The sequence below is a fragment of the Salmo trutta genome, chromosome 39, assembly GCF_901001165.1.
Source record: "Salmo trutta chromosome 39, fSalTru1.1, whole genome shotgun sequence".
NCBI classification, from domain to species: domain Eukaryota; kingdom Metazoa; phylum Chordata; class Actinopteri; order Salmoniformes; family Salmonidae; genus Salmo; species Salmo trutta.
The window spans coordinates 16366195-16378854 of NC_042995.1; the positions used below are offsets into that span (position 1 = coordinate 16366195).

The window sequence follows — 12660 nt, forward strand, 5'->3', positions numbered from 1 at the left end:
TACAATTTCACATGTACCGTTGAGTCACCATGACAACAGGACAGTTTGTATAAAATGTACTAATTTTATTGAACAATGTCATATTTAAATTATACCTACATAACAGTGTAACTTCAACACAAACAACACGAACCATCCTCGACTGGGTTTGGTGCTAGCAACAATATGGGGCTTGATAGTACACTTCTACAATCTTTGACAATATATTTTCACAATCTTTGGCACACATTTGATCTTTGAAAGACTCTGACCAGGTAAAGTCTAAACATTATAGTGCATTCAGACACATAAAAACAATGCAACAATAGTCTAAGGCAAAAAATAGAAAGGTCTATTTTCTTAACACATCTCCGAGTAGTAAGAAGTGATTACACAGCAGAAGCAGGCATGACACCCCCAAACAACCGATGACATTGCTGTGAGGTGCAACATTTTGGCTCTGACTGACCTTAGCGTCAGGGCAGGCAAATCAGACAGCTGAGCCAGATTCAGCCGCGAGCAGGGCAGACAGAGCTGAGGCATCTAACAGCACTACAAGTAGTGTCGGATGCCCAGGCTTTGCTCACGAAGTGAAAGCCTGACAGTACAAATGTTGTATTTATTTTTTTAAACATGATAGCATTGGAGGCCCAGTATCTGACTGGCTAAGAAACAAGTAGGAAGACAATGAATGTCTGGTTTCCAATTTAGTTAAAGGGAGTAGTGGCAGCAAATTTAAAGCAGCACTATAATAGTCATCTCCAAAATGCATCACTCTACATGTGCCGGAGGCTTAGTGAGCAATAGAACCATAGTTCATTTCTCTTGATAAATATACCATAGTAAATGGTAGTGCTATAGATGACATGTCATCCAAACAAGTAGCATGTTCACTAGTAAAACAAAGGCCATTGAAATCCCTATATTGCTTGATGCATAAGGCTACTGTTGGTGATATTACATCCCTTAATATGACAGTCAGTACTTCTCTCCCATCTCTACTTGCCTGTGTGTGTGTCTTCCATGCTTCCTTCATTCAATCCTGCATGTAAGACTAAACCAAGCATCTCTCTCAAACATTACTGATGTCCTCCTGTGATGGCCCGTTACACTCGTCTTCAGGCAGTGTGAACCGTATGGCTCGGCTCTTCTCCCAACCCCTCCTGATACGACTCAGCCGGAGAGCCACGCACGGCAGGGACAGAGCCAGCCTCCCCAGCAGCACAGCCAGCGGCAGGACCAGCACCAGCAGGAAGGTGGGAGGGAGGTAGAAGCGATACTGCTCCAGGTCCAAGCCCCGGTCCCAGCCGTAGGTCAGCGTGTGGAGGGTGGCCATCAACAGGGCCATGTAGCCCAGTCTGGACTGAAGGGGAGAGAGACAGAGGACCATGATAATTAACTTATTGGAATTTAACTGAATCTGGGTGATAGCCGGCTTCAGATGTACTCACTATAAGTTAATTTGGTTTGAAATCCAGCTTTTTTTATTCAATACAATGTCAGGTTGTGAGATCTGGTGGTGAGGGCCCATTTTACATTTTAAAAAAAATACACTTAAACTCCTGAACTTCTTATCAACACCCCAATACTCCATACATACCCAATCAAACCCCTTTATGAAAGACTACATGCAAATGAAGTTGGTCTACCCAGATGTACAGAACACCTGGGAGCTGATTGTTGACCTTTGAACCTTCTACATAACCTTTTAATAACTCAACATCTTAGTGAGGTGAAAGGAAGTGGTGATTTGAGTGGTATTTTATATGTGCAGCATATTAGCTCATCGTGGAAGCACGAGTGTAGTAAAGAGGCCCAAGGGAACAGTATGACCTACAAGCTCAACATTTGTCCTTAATGAGCCCCTGTAGTCAGCGCGTGTGTGTGTGTGTGTGTTTGTCTGTGTCCGTGTGTGTGTGTGTGTTCCCTCTAATTATTAGCACAGTACAGGGCACTACAGAGAGCAGCTGAATTATAATTACCCTTGACAGGTGGGAAGGTTCAGTCGTGACTCACCCATTTTATCCTCATCCCTAAATATACACAGAACAAAAATATAAAACGCAACATGTAAAGTGTCGGTCCTGAGCTGAAATAAAAAAATCCATACACAAAAAAAACTGTATTTCTCTCAAATGTTGTGCACAAATTTGTTTACATCCCTGTTAGTGAGCATTTCTCCTTTGCCAAGACAATCCATCCACCTGACAGGTATGGCAAATCAAGAAGCTGATTAAACAGCATGATCATCACACAGGTTCACCTTGTGCTGGGAACAATAAAAGGCCACTTTAAAACGTGCAGGTTTGTCACACAACACAGAGGGGTGCTGAGGAGTGTACATGTCTGTAATAAAGCCCTTTTGTGAAGAAAGATTCATTCTGATTGGCTGGGCCTGGCTCCCCAGTGGGTGGGCCTGGCTGCTAAGTGGGTGGGCCTATGCCCTCTAAGGCCCAGACTGCACCGCTGCCCAGTCATATGAAATCCATAGATTAGGGCCTAATGAATTTATTTCAATTGACTGATTTCCTTATAAGAACTAACTCAGTAAAATCTTTTGAAATTGTTGCGTTTATATTTTTGTTCAGTATACATGTTTATTACTTAAAATACTAAAATGTATAATTACTGGTAAAATGAGATACAAGGCTCTGTTAAGAGTCAGTGCGAGTTAACAGTTCCTAATACCAGCCTAACTCACTTAAAGCAATGTCCGTCTGTCGTCCGCACTACGAATCAGCCGGACTGAACTCGCTACACTATGTAGCGAGTTCTGGCTGCAAGCTTAAGGGACTGCAGGACTGTAATCTTGATGGAGAATAATGCTCAAATGTTTTACTGCGGCTCCAGGCTGTAGGCAGACAGGCCAAGCAGAACCCAGGCCTTTTATCACAGGGACTAGCAGCATGTGACTAATCTGGCGCCGACTGGATCAGCTTAGCATACATATGAAGGGAAAGTTCTAAACGCTCCAAAGAAGGACAAATCCCTGGGAAATGGAACCATCCCCCTTTATGAATTCCGCGGCATGCGAGGAGAAGAGTTGACACACACAGCTCAGAGGTTGTCTTTCTACAGTAGGCTACAATGTTAATGTGTTTTGCCAGTCTTTGACTGCTTCATTGAACTACTGCTCATGTACACAGAAAAAGTGCCTGTGCAAATGTGCTGACCTGTACGAAGCTGAACTCCCTCCAGTTGAGCGAGTTGCCCACGGTGGGCAGTGAGGAGATAGCCAGCAGAGAGAGCAGGCCCAGGGCCAGGATGCCTATAGACAGATAGAGCTCCATCCTCCACACCTCCTCCTCTACCCACGAGTCCTCCTGGCCTACCTTCACCTGCACAGTAAACACACATTGTTGCTTACTGTGATGTCAGGTGGTTACACTATGAATAAGCCATTAAATGTTTTACCATATTGAAAACGTTCTAAATGCTGATGAGTTGTAATGTTTTTAATGCTTTAGACCTATAAATTTATAATTCAATACTAATTCATTAATAGTATGTAGGCTAAACTATTTATAAACAGTTGACTGATGCTTTTCTCACCTGTTTGAAGGCAGCGTTGAGCAGATTGTAGCGAGCAGACCTGCGCATGGGCAAACACAGGCTATAGACGGCATGCAGCGCTGCGCAGAGAAAAGCACAGAGGCCCAACTGCTTCCGCTGCTGCAGCCAGCGATCCAACCAGTTGGGGAAACGCCTGTACTTGGTGCCCCACGACAGCTGCAGGAAGGCAGCCACGAGACCGGGCAGGTAGACCAGAGCCAGGGTCACCAAGGCCACAGAGGGGAGTGTCACGTTTACCACCTCCACCGGAATTTTGTAGAACGTGCTCTTCCCCGCCATGGCATATGGGTGGACGACGTCACGAAGGAAGTTGTAGGTGTAGAAGAGGAGGAAGAGGCCGAGGGTGGAGAGACACGGGACGCGCCACGAGGGGAAGAGGTACAGGGGGGTGTTCTCTATCTCCTGGGCAGAGGAGAGGCGGCCCATGTCAACAGGGATGAAGCCAAGATTGCGGCAGATCTGGAGTACAGCGCTCTTGGCCCTACTGCTGTCACTGCAAATCAGCACCTGGATAGTAAAGAGGCGAGTGTCACAGAAGAGTGTCAGGGAAGGGAATCTTCACCAAGGAGAACCCAGCTGAAGAGACACGATACTTTACCAATAGCCTACATCACATAGTTTAGCTACATTAACACCGTATGACCAACACCTGTGATAATATGGTTGCAACTCGAGAATGTGTGAAACATGTAATATTACATAAACATTACATATGGCCAAAATATTCTATCCCAGTATTTTTTTTTTATATTACGGCATGACGGTATTTTTAGTTTTTGAATAATAAACGTTCTACATTTGCTTTATGAGTAGTGAGTGATCCTAGTGTGGCAACATGCATTCTTAGTGACTTGATTGTTTTATACTGTTCAAGTCAACTTCAACCAAAACACATTTCAGCACTTATCATTTCTGCATTTCCTGCACTCAATTACAGTGGTGGAAAAAGTACCCAATTGTCATACTTGAGTAAAAGTAAAGATACGTTAATAGAAAATGGCTCAAGTAAAAGTGAAAGTCACCCTGTGAAATACTACTTGAGTAAAAGTCTAAAAGTATTTGGTTTTAAATATTTAAGTATCAAAAGTAAATGTAATTGATAAAAATGTACTTACCGTTGAAGTCGGACATTTACATACACTTAACACATTTCTTGTTAAAAAACTATAGTTTTGGCAAGTCAGTTAGGACATCTACTTTGTGCATGACGATTAATTTTTCCAACAATTGTTTACAGACAGATTATTTCACTTATAATTCACTGTATCACAATTTTAGTGGGTCAGAAGTTTACATACACTAAGTTGACTGTGCCTTTAAATAGCTTGGAAAATTCCAGAAAATGATCATGGCTTTAGAAGCTTCTGGTAGGCTAATTGACACCATTTGAGTCAATTGGAGGTGTACAGGTGGATGTATTTCAAGGCCTACCTTCACACTCTGCACCTCTTTGCTTGACATCATGGGAAAATCAAAAGAAATCATCCAAGACATCAGAAAATAAATTGTAGACCTCCACAAGTCTGGTTCATCCTTGGGATAAATTTCCAAAAGCCTGAAGGTACCCCGTTCACCTGTACAAACAATAGTACGCAAGTATAAACACCATGGGACCACGCAGCCGTCATACCGCTAAGGAAGTAGACGCGTTCTGTCTCCTAGAGATGAATGTACATTGGTGCAAAAAGTGCAACTCAATCCCAGAACAACAGCAAAGGACCTTGTGAAGATGCTGGAGGAAACAGGTACAAAATAATCTATATCCACAGTAAATCGAGTCCTATATCGACATAACCTGAAAGGCCGCTCAGCAAGGAAGAAGCAACTGCTACAAAATTGCCATAAAAAAAAGCCAGACTACGGTTTGCAACTGCACATGGGGACAAAGATCATACTTTTTGGAGAAATGTCCTCTGGTCTGATGAAATAAAAATAGCACTGTTTGGCCATAATGACCATTGTTGTGTTCGGAGGAAAAAGGGGGAGGCTTGCAAGCCGAAGAACACCATCCAAACCGTGAAGCACGTGGGTGGCAGCATCATGTTGTGGGGGTGCTTTGCTGCAGGAGGGTCTGGTGCACTTCACAAAAGATGGCATCATGAGGCAAGAAAATTATGTGGATATATTGAAGCAACATCAAGACACCAGTCAGGAAATTAAAGCTTGGTCGCAAATGGGTCTTCCAAATGGACAATGACCCCAAGCATACTTCCAAAGTTGTGGCAAAATGGCTTAAGGACAACAAAGTCAAATTATTGCAATGGCCATCACAAAGCCCTGACCTCAATCCTATAGAAAACTTGTGGGCAGAACTGAAAAATCGTGTGCGAGCAAGGAGACCTACAAACCTGACTCAGTTACACCAGCTCTGTCAGGAGGAATGGGCCAAAATTCACCCAATTTATTGTGGGAAGCTTGTGGAAGGTTACCCAAAACGTTTGACCCAAGTTAAACAATTTAAAGGCAATGCTACCAAATACTAATTGAGTGTATGTAAACTTCTGACCCACTAGGAATGTGATGAAATAAATAAAAGCTTAAATAAATAATTCTCTATTATTCTGACACTTCACCTTAAAATAAAGTGGTGATCCTAACTGACCTAAGACAGGTAACTTTTACTCTGATTAAATGTCAGGAATTGTGAGTTTCAATGCATTTGGCTAAGGTGTATGTAAACTTCTGACTCCAACTGTATGTATCAAAAGTATAAATAATTTCAAATTCCTTATATTAATCAAACCAGATGGCACCATTTCTTTTAAATATTTTTAATTTTATTTACAGATAGCCAGGGGCACACTCCAAGAGACCTAATTTACCAACAAAGCATTTGTTTAGCGAGTCCTCCAGATCAGAGGCAGTAGATGACCAGGGATGTTCTCTTGACAAGTGTGTGAATTGGACCATTTTCCTGTCCTGCTAAGCATTCAAAATGTAACAAGTACTTTTAGGTGTCAGGGAAAATGTATGGGGCAAAAAGTAAAGTATTTTCTTTAGGAATGTATTGAACTAAAAGTTGTCAAAAATAAAAAGTACATATACCAACAACAAAAAAACGACTTAAGACTTATTTTTACACCACTTCTCAATTGAGAATGCCCACACTGCCATGTAGGGCTGCATGACATGGGCAAATCATCTTGGGACTTATTTTTAACCAAATGTTGCAATTGTGATTTGACTTGCAAATTAGAGCAAAACTGTTGGAATCATGGCAATAGAATGACTATTCTAATTCTATAGTTAGAATACAATAGTGGGCACTTGAATAGTGTTGTTTGAGGTGACAACGAATTAAAATGCCAGGGAGGAGTTATTGTGACAGGGTAGGAACAAAAGTGTTAAGTGTTTCCTAGGGGACCCTATAAGCCTTGGCTACGTTGCATGTTCTCTTTAAGCTACTTCATGTAGCTAACATATTCTTGCTTTGCATATTCCTCTTTGATTTATTAGATACTATTGCACAAACATGCTGGTGTTGGTCTACACCATCACTGGTATTATCAGGCTGTATTAGCTAACTACGTTTGCTCTTACTCAGTACATGTATTAGCGGCTAACAATTAGCGTCTCCCAAGATTCAGGGCAACTTCCTAAGAAGACAAACTAGCTGTTTGCTGATGTAAGAAACAAACTAATAGTGTCATGATATTACACTAGTGGATTTATATTAAGAAACAACGTGAAAACAGCATTGTAGTCATCAACATTGTTGCATGTGCTGCATTGACCACGCAGACTGAACGCAAGTGTCTCGTGGTTGACGAACATCAAATGCGCGTATTGCGTGGCTAGCGATGTGTGGAAAGTGGCATGGAGAGAGAAGGCTCAAGTAGCATAGTAAATTAATCAAAATTAACATTACACATGGGGGATCACATTTAACAAACCAAACATTCAAATACCGGTATAGAAAGTAAAAGAAGGTAAAGTAAAAACCCAAACCGGTCCCTGCATCAATACCGGTATATCAAAATGTCATTCAGAGTAGTAATGTCTGTCTGTCTTCTCTGGCACTGTTGTGTGTGTGCGCAGAGGACCTAGGCTTTACCTGTCTGCTGCCGTCCCTTGGCCCCTTCTGCAGGCTCCAGGCCGAGATCACATTGAAGCCCTTCACCACACTGCTCTCTGGGAAAATATGGGCCAGCTGCTCCGCATATGACTGCTTATCACTGTTGATCTTAGTACCAGTACTAACATCCACCAGAGTCTTCCCCACTAGCGGCTCCTTCAGCCCAGCTAGGGTGGAGTAGTGCTCGGGGAAGAGGGCCACGAATACCAGGTCGGCCTGGGTGGCAGCCTGGTGCTGGGTGGTCACTTCAACCTCCTCGGGAAAGAGGGAGGCACAGCGCTTGGGGTTGCGGCTGCCCACCACCACCCGGTACCCGGAGGCTACCAGCCTGGTGGCTAAGGAGCGGGAGAAGTCACCTGTGCCCAGGATGCCAACCAAGGGGGTACCTGGATCGGAAATTGAGGTTTTGAGGTGTCTGGGGCTGGCACCACCAAGTATAAGAGGTTTCTCCATCTCCTCCTGGGGCATCCTGTCCTGAGCTGAAAAAAAAGGAAAAGTCGCTAACATTGTAAAGTGTCTATCAATAGACAATTATGTCTGTAAAGCATTCAATGTAAATCCGATTTTGTTATTGACACTGATGTACTACTTGATTCAACTTGCTAGCGAACCTACTACTACATGTTACTAGCTAGACATCCTTCATTTGTGCACACCTCTTGCAGGTGTACTGGCTTTAATACTTAGACATTGAGGTATTGAAGCCAGGGCTGCGCATATTGATACTCTAGCTAGCTAACGTTAGCTAACTAACCGTTAGCTAGCTGAGCAGGCTACCCACCTGTCCTTGCTTGCTTGAACGCCTAGCTAACTTTTTGCCCAAAAATACAGAACATGGAAGTACCAACTCTTTTCGACAAAATTGCCCAACTTCTAAAAATGTTTTATGTATAATTTAACTAACCAGCTACACCAAAACAGTAGAAACAAATTCATTTTTGAATTCATGTTGTTTGGCTCACCTCCTTTCTTGACGTCTGTGTATTTTTGTCTTGTGCTCATAACTTCCGTCCCCGCCTCCTCTGTGTGAAGAAAAGTTCTTCCCCAAACTGACATGACAGTTGGCCTACAGTAGGCTAGGACTGGCCATTAAGTTAACAGTAGCTACAGTATACATTATTCCTATCAAGAAGACAGTAGTCAACCCATAATTAACATGGTTCGAAAAGCTCTGACTCGTATGTAAATGGTTTGCAGTGTCAATGGGTATTTAGGATTTTTCTTTCAAGATGTTCTCTGTGGTGCGTTCATTTTACATTGGATGTTTGGCTTGCTGTATCACACGTTTATTTTCCATGGGGATCTTAAACGCTGTTGTTAAAAGTCAGCCCTGGGATTTACTGTAAATTAAAAACATTGGCCCACTAAAAGTAAACTTCGCCAGCTGTAGAAGGTTAAATGTTTCTTTCAGGCTTACATGGGTTCATCTGTCTCTCTCTCTACTCACATAACCTACATTTGTCCATTTTCTATCCATTTGTAAATGATGGTTATTGATGATAATTGATGAACACATTTGACCTATGACCTATGATGGAGATATTGTAATCTAATTTTGGAAAGTCATGTGACATTAATTGTACAATATGTTTTGACATGAGTAGGCTACATCTAAATGTCATGTGACTCCATTGCCATGCCACTCCTATGAAGTGATAAGCAATCTAGTGAGAGTGAGATATGACAAGGTTTTGTCTCTATCCAGATTTAGGAGATTCAAGGCTACTTGATTAAAGGCTACAGTACAAAGGCCTACATAATGTAAGTAGACTAAAGGCAATTAACCAACGACTGAAGCGGTCCGCTCCATTTCATAAGATGGTTATGAAGACATTTCTGTCAGCCATCGCCATATATTGCTGCAGCATTTAAGGCCACTTTAAACTCTGACTTTACACTCCGAGATCCGTTATGGCATCAGTGTTCGTGGTTAACTTTCATCTCAGCCGACAGCTCTATCTGGGCTCATGTTGGATGCCAGGCATGTCCGAACCATTTCCCCGCCTGACTTGCTCCCAAGCCCTGGCTGCTCTGCCGCATTACTGTAACCTTCCCGGCTCCATCGGTCAAGATGAGCGCGTAAAGCTGGGATTTCAGTGGAAAGCCTCAGCCTTGATCACAGAATCACACAAATATATGACCATCGGCAGCCTTTGACTCATCCGACTGATTCAGAGTGTAATATCACACTAATCCATCTTGTAATCTATAAATCACAGAGCATTTAATGTGATTTATTGGAAATAAATGACTGTCTTTGATACAGGACCAATGTTTTTTCATGAAGATTGTATACATATTTCATATACATTAGCCTATGTTTCAGTCTATTTTAACATGTAAGATTTCCCTTCATGCCAACAACTGTAAGAATGCATTTACCTACCAGCAGCAGAGAAACATTGCCACATTCAGTATACTTACAGTGAGGGGATAAATTATTTATCTTCTACAACATGTTTTAAGTTTATAATGTAAAGACTTGATTTGTAACAGAACAAGGGACTACCGGTCACTCTGTGACCTTTAGGGTCAAAGGTCAACAGAGATCCAGCCAAGTCTAAAAACCTTCCTCCACGTCATCCACTGGCACCAAGTCATCCACTGGCACCATGACAACTACTGCCCAAATCTGTCTCCCAAACTGAGGACGTGTTGTCATTATGAGCTGGGCAGTGGGCACTAATGCAGCCCAGGGGACCATGACTCTGTGAGTCAGTCTCACTGCATCAGATAACGCAGACTTGGCTGGAGAACTGGGTCAGGCTAGAGTTGGAGCCTGGGAGCAGACATGTATAGCCAGCGGTAGCAACTCATGGTCAACGTATTGACAATGGAACACTTTGGTGCTTCAAAATTGGACACATACACAGAGAGCGGCGCAGATCAACGTCAAATTCTGTGTTTAGCTGGGATTTTGCTGATGATATTTCAATGGGCATTGCTCATTTGAATCACATGATTTCAAAAAAATCTACTGCATTGTACCCTATATCAGTCTGCATGTTCCTAACTATGGTTGGAAGTACTGTACTGGGCTATGGGACATTTGATTGAGTCCTCTTCCTCCATTGGCCTCTGAAAACATAGCATCCTCCTAACAAGTTGTGTGATTAGGGAAATTGTACCCTATGACTCTACCACAGGGCAGCGGTCGTTCATTGCAATGACCTCCATAGCATGGATAGTGGTGCGCCCTGCCTCCCTCTTTCCCTTGTTTTGTTATCTCCTGAAGGTGTATTGTTCAAATCCCTGGGAAAGGTCACATCAGCAGCCATGTGAGTAATGAGGCAGTAAGCATGTATCCTTTGTTGATGGAAACAAATGTGTTTATACGGAACTGGATGGAGCACAGAGAGAGTTCGATTTCACTTGTGCTATATGAAACAGGTCCAACTTAATATAAAATTGATCCTCACATTCGTTTTTCTTCAAGATCTCCACAATCAGATAAAAGTTCATAGATTTGACTTGTATTCTTTTGTGAGTGGTGTATTTCTTTGATTGGTTGAAATGTAATGGATGCTAGATATAGAAAACAGAGGGGAGTTTTGAGATCCATTATACACATTGCGGATCGTATAAGAACCAGTGTACCGGAGTTTCCTTTTCCTTTTCGAACACAACAGCTTGCCTTTTCTTTGGCCACTCAGAAACTTAGTTATGCAGTTACTCAGATGTGGGTAAACCGTGTCATGTTGTCCTCTTTGAATAACTGTTTCATCTTGACTTGAAATGACTAATACAAACCTACATACTTCGATGACCACTAATCTCTTTGTGTGTATGTTCTCAGTGACCTGCTACTATATCATTTTGGATTATCGAGATTATAGAGATAATCAGACAGCTAAAGTAATAACATGAGATTGAATCTGTCTTTGAGATAGCCAGGCCTGTTGCTGATAAAATTATAGCTCAAGTCCACCCACATCCTAAGGGATATGTCTGGATCTGACAGTGTGCCAGCAGCCAGCATCAGTTCATGTCCTCCACGTGTTAGTCTATCAGCAATGGGACTCTGAGATTGTTGGGTTGAATCACCCTATTCGTGTCTGATAGAGATAATTTTTTCACTTGCAATGGTGGGAAAAGCAGGACATCAACTATGTGGGCAATGTAATCTTGATTACATAGCCCACATGTCCATCACTTTATTTGTGTGGGTTTATTCCTCTTAGAAAAACCTACCAATGTCACAGCAATACATACATCTAAACTGGCTACTGTTTCACACATCATTTTGGTATATTTGGTATCCAATGGACTGATAGTGTGGGATTGCTAGGTTAAAATTTACTGTAGTTACAATGAATAAATAACAGGAATAAGCAAACTTGGTCTCATTGGATTTTATTATAAGTATTTTAAGACCGTGCTTGAGTTTATTTTTAAAAGAAAAATGCTATGCTCCACTGTGTCCTTTTCTTCGGGCAAAATAGCATATGGGAGAAAGAGAAAGTTTGTGACATCCCTTACCACAAACATACTTTACTGTTGAAAAGGTGCACTTACAGTATATCAACCTCTGGAATTACATTTACTGAAATAGATTCATTTGGATTGTTGTGTCAAAAAGGTGAGCTGGATTAAGTCATGTAGTACCTTTAAAGGGCTTCAAAGGTCCAGAGGAAGAGTCAACCCATGTAGAAGGGAGTCCCAGGGGTGAACATGTGATCCCCAGCAGAGTCCCATCCACCATCATCTGAACACAGTTCAGGAAAGCCTTAATCAATTGTTAAACTAAACGTAAACCATGTGCTACCAACATTTTTTTTGATTGAAGCCTGAACCCAGGTAGGATTTAGAATAGTCAATGGTGAACATTATTTTGCTCACCAGCCCAATCAGGCTTGTTACAAGAGTAGAGTGGATATTTACTGTCCAAAAGGGCACTTACCTTCCAGCGCCAACATCGGTGAGAGAGGTCTGAGCATGTGAGCCAGGGCAGCGTCTGATATTCCAGGCCCAGCTTTGGTAGTTGTACATATTTGCTAATTGGAGCACCTGTTACTAATGGAAATCAGCGTTAT

The 12660-nt window shown here is 42.1% G+C and overlaps 1 protein-coding gene across 4 annotated transcripts; it reads right to left on the reverse strand.

Annotated features, from left to right (window-relative positions):
• Nucleotides 1-44: 44 nt before the first annotated feature.
• On the reverse strand, nt 45-12605 carry LOC115179628 (metalloreductase STEAP3). Of its 4 annotated transcripts, XM_029741269.1 has the most exons (7): nt 12528-12605; nt 12233-12332; nt 7607-8106; nt 3532-4059; nt 3153-3317; nt 1962-2012; nt 1259-1342 (listed from the first exon to the last, which is right to left on the reverse strand). In XM_029741269.1, the coding sequence occupies exons 2-6, from the start codon at nt 12330-12332 to the stop codon at nt 2007-2009; spliced, it is 1299 nt and encodes a 432-aa protein (XP_029597129.1). In that variant the 5' UTR covers nt 12528-12605; the 3' UTR covers nt 1259-1342; nt 1962-2006. The 4 variants fall into 4 exon arrangements, with proteins under 4 accessions (XP_029597126.1, XP_029597127.1, XP_029597128.1 ...); XM_029741266.1 differs by lacking the exon at nt 1962-2012 and having other exon boundaries at nt 45-1342; XM_029741267.1 differs by lacking the exons at nt 1962-2012; nt 12233-12332; nt 12528-12605 and adding an exon at nt 8590-8688 and having other exon boundaries at nt 45-1342.
• Between the last annotated feature and the right edge of the window lie 55 nt (nt 12606-12660).

Bases quoted from the DNA above. Each gene is read 5' to 3' on its own strand.
- LOC115179628 (XM_029741266.1), bottom strand. From the start codon at position 12,332: ATGATGGTGGATGGGACTCTGCTGGGGATCACATGTTCACCCCTGGGA. The intron at 3,318-3,531 runs GTGAGAAAAGCA...TTTACTGTGCAG, and splicing joins TCAACGCTGCCTTCAAACAG to GTGAAGGTAGGCCAGGAGGA. The intron at 1,343-3,152 runs GTCAGCACATTT...TCTCCCCTTCAG, and splicing joins GGGAGTTCAGCTTCGTACAG to TCCAGACTGGGCTACATGGC.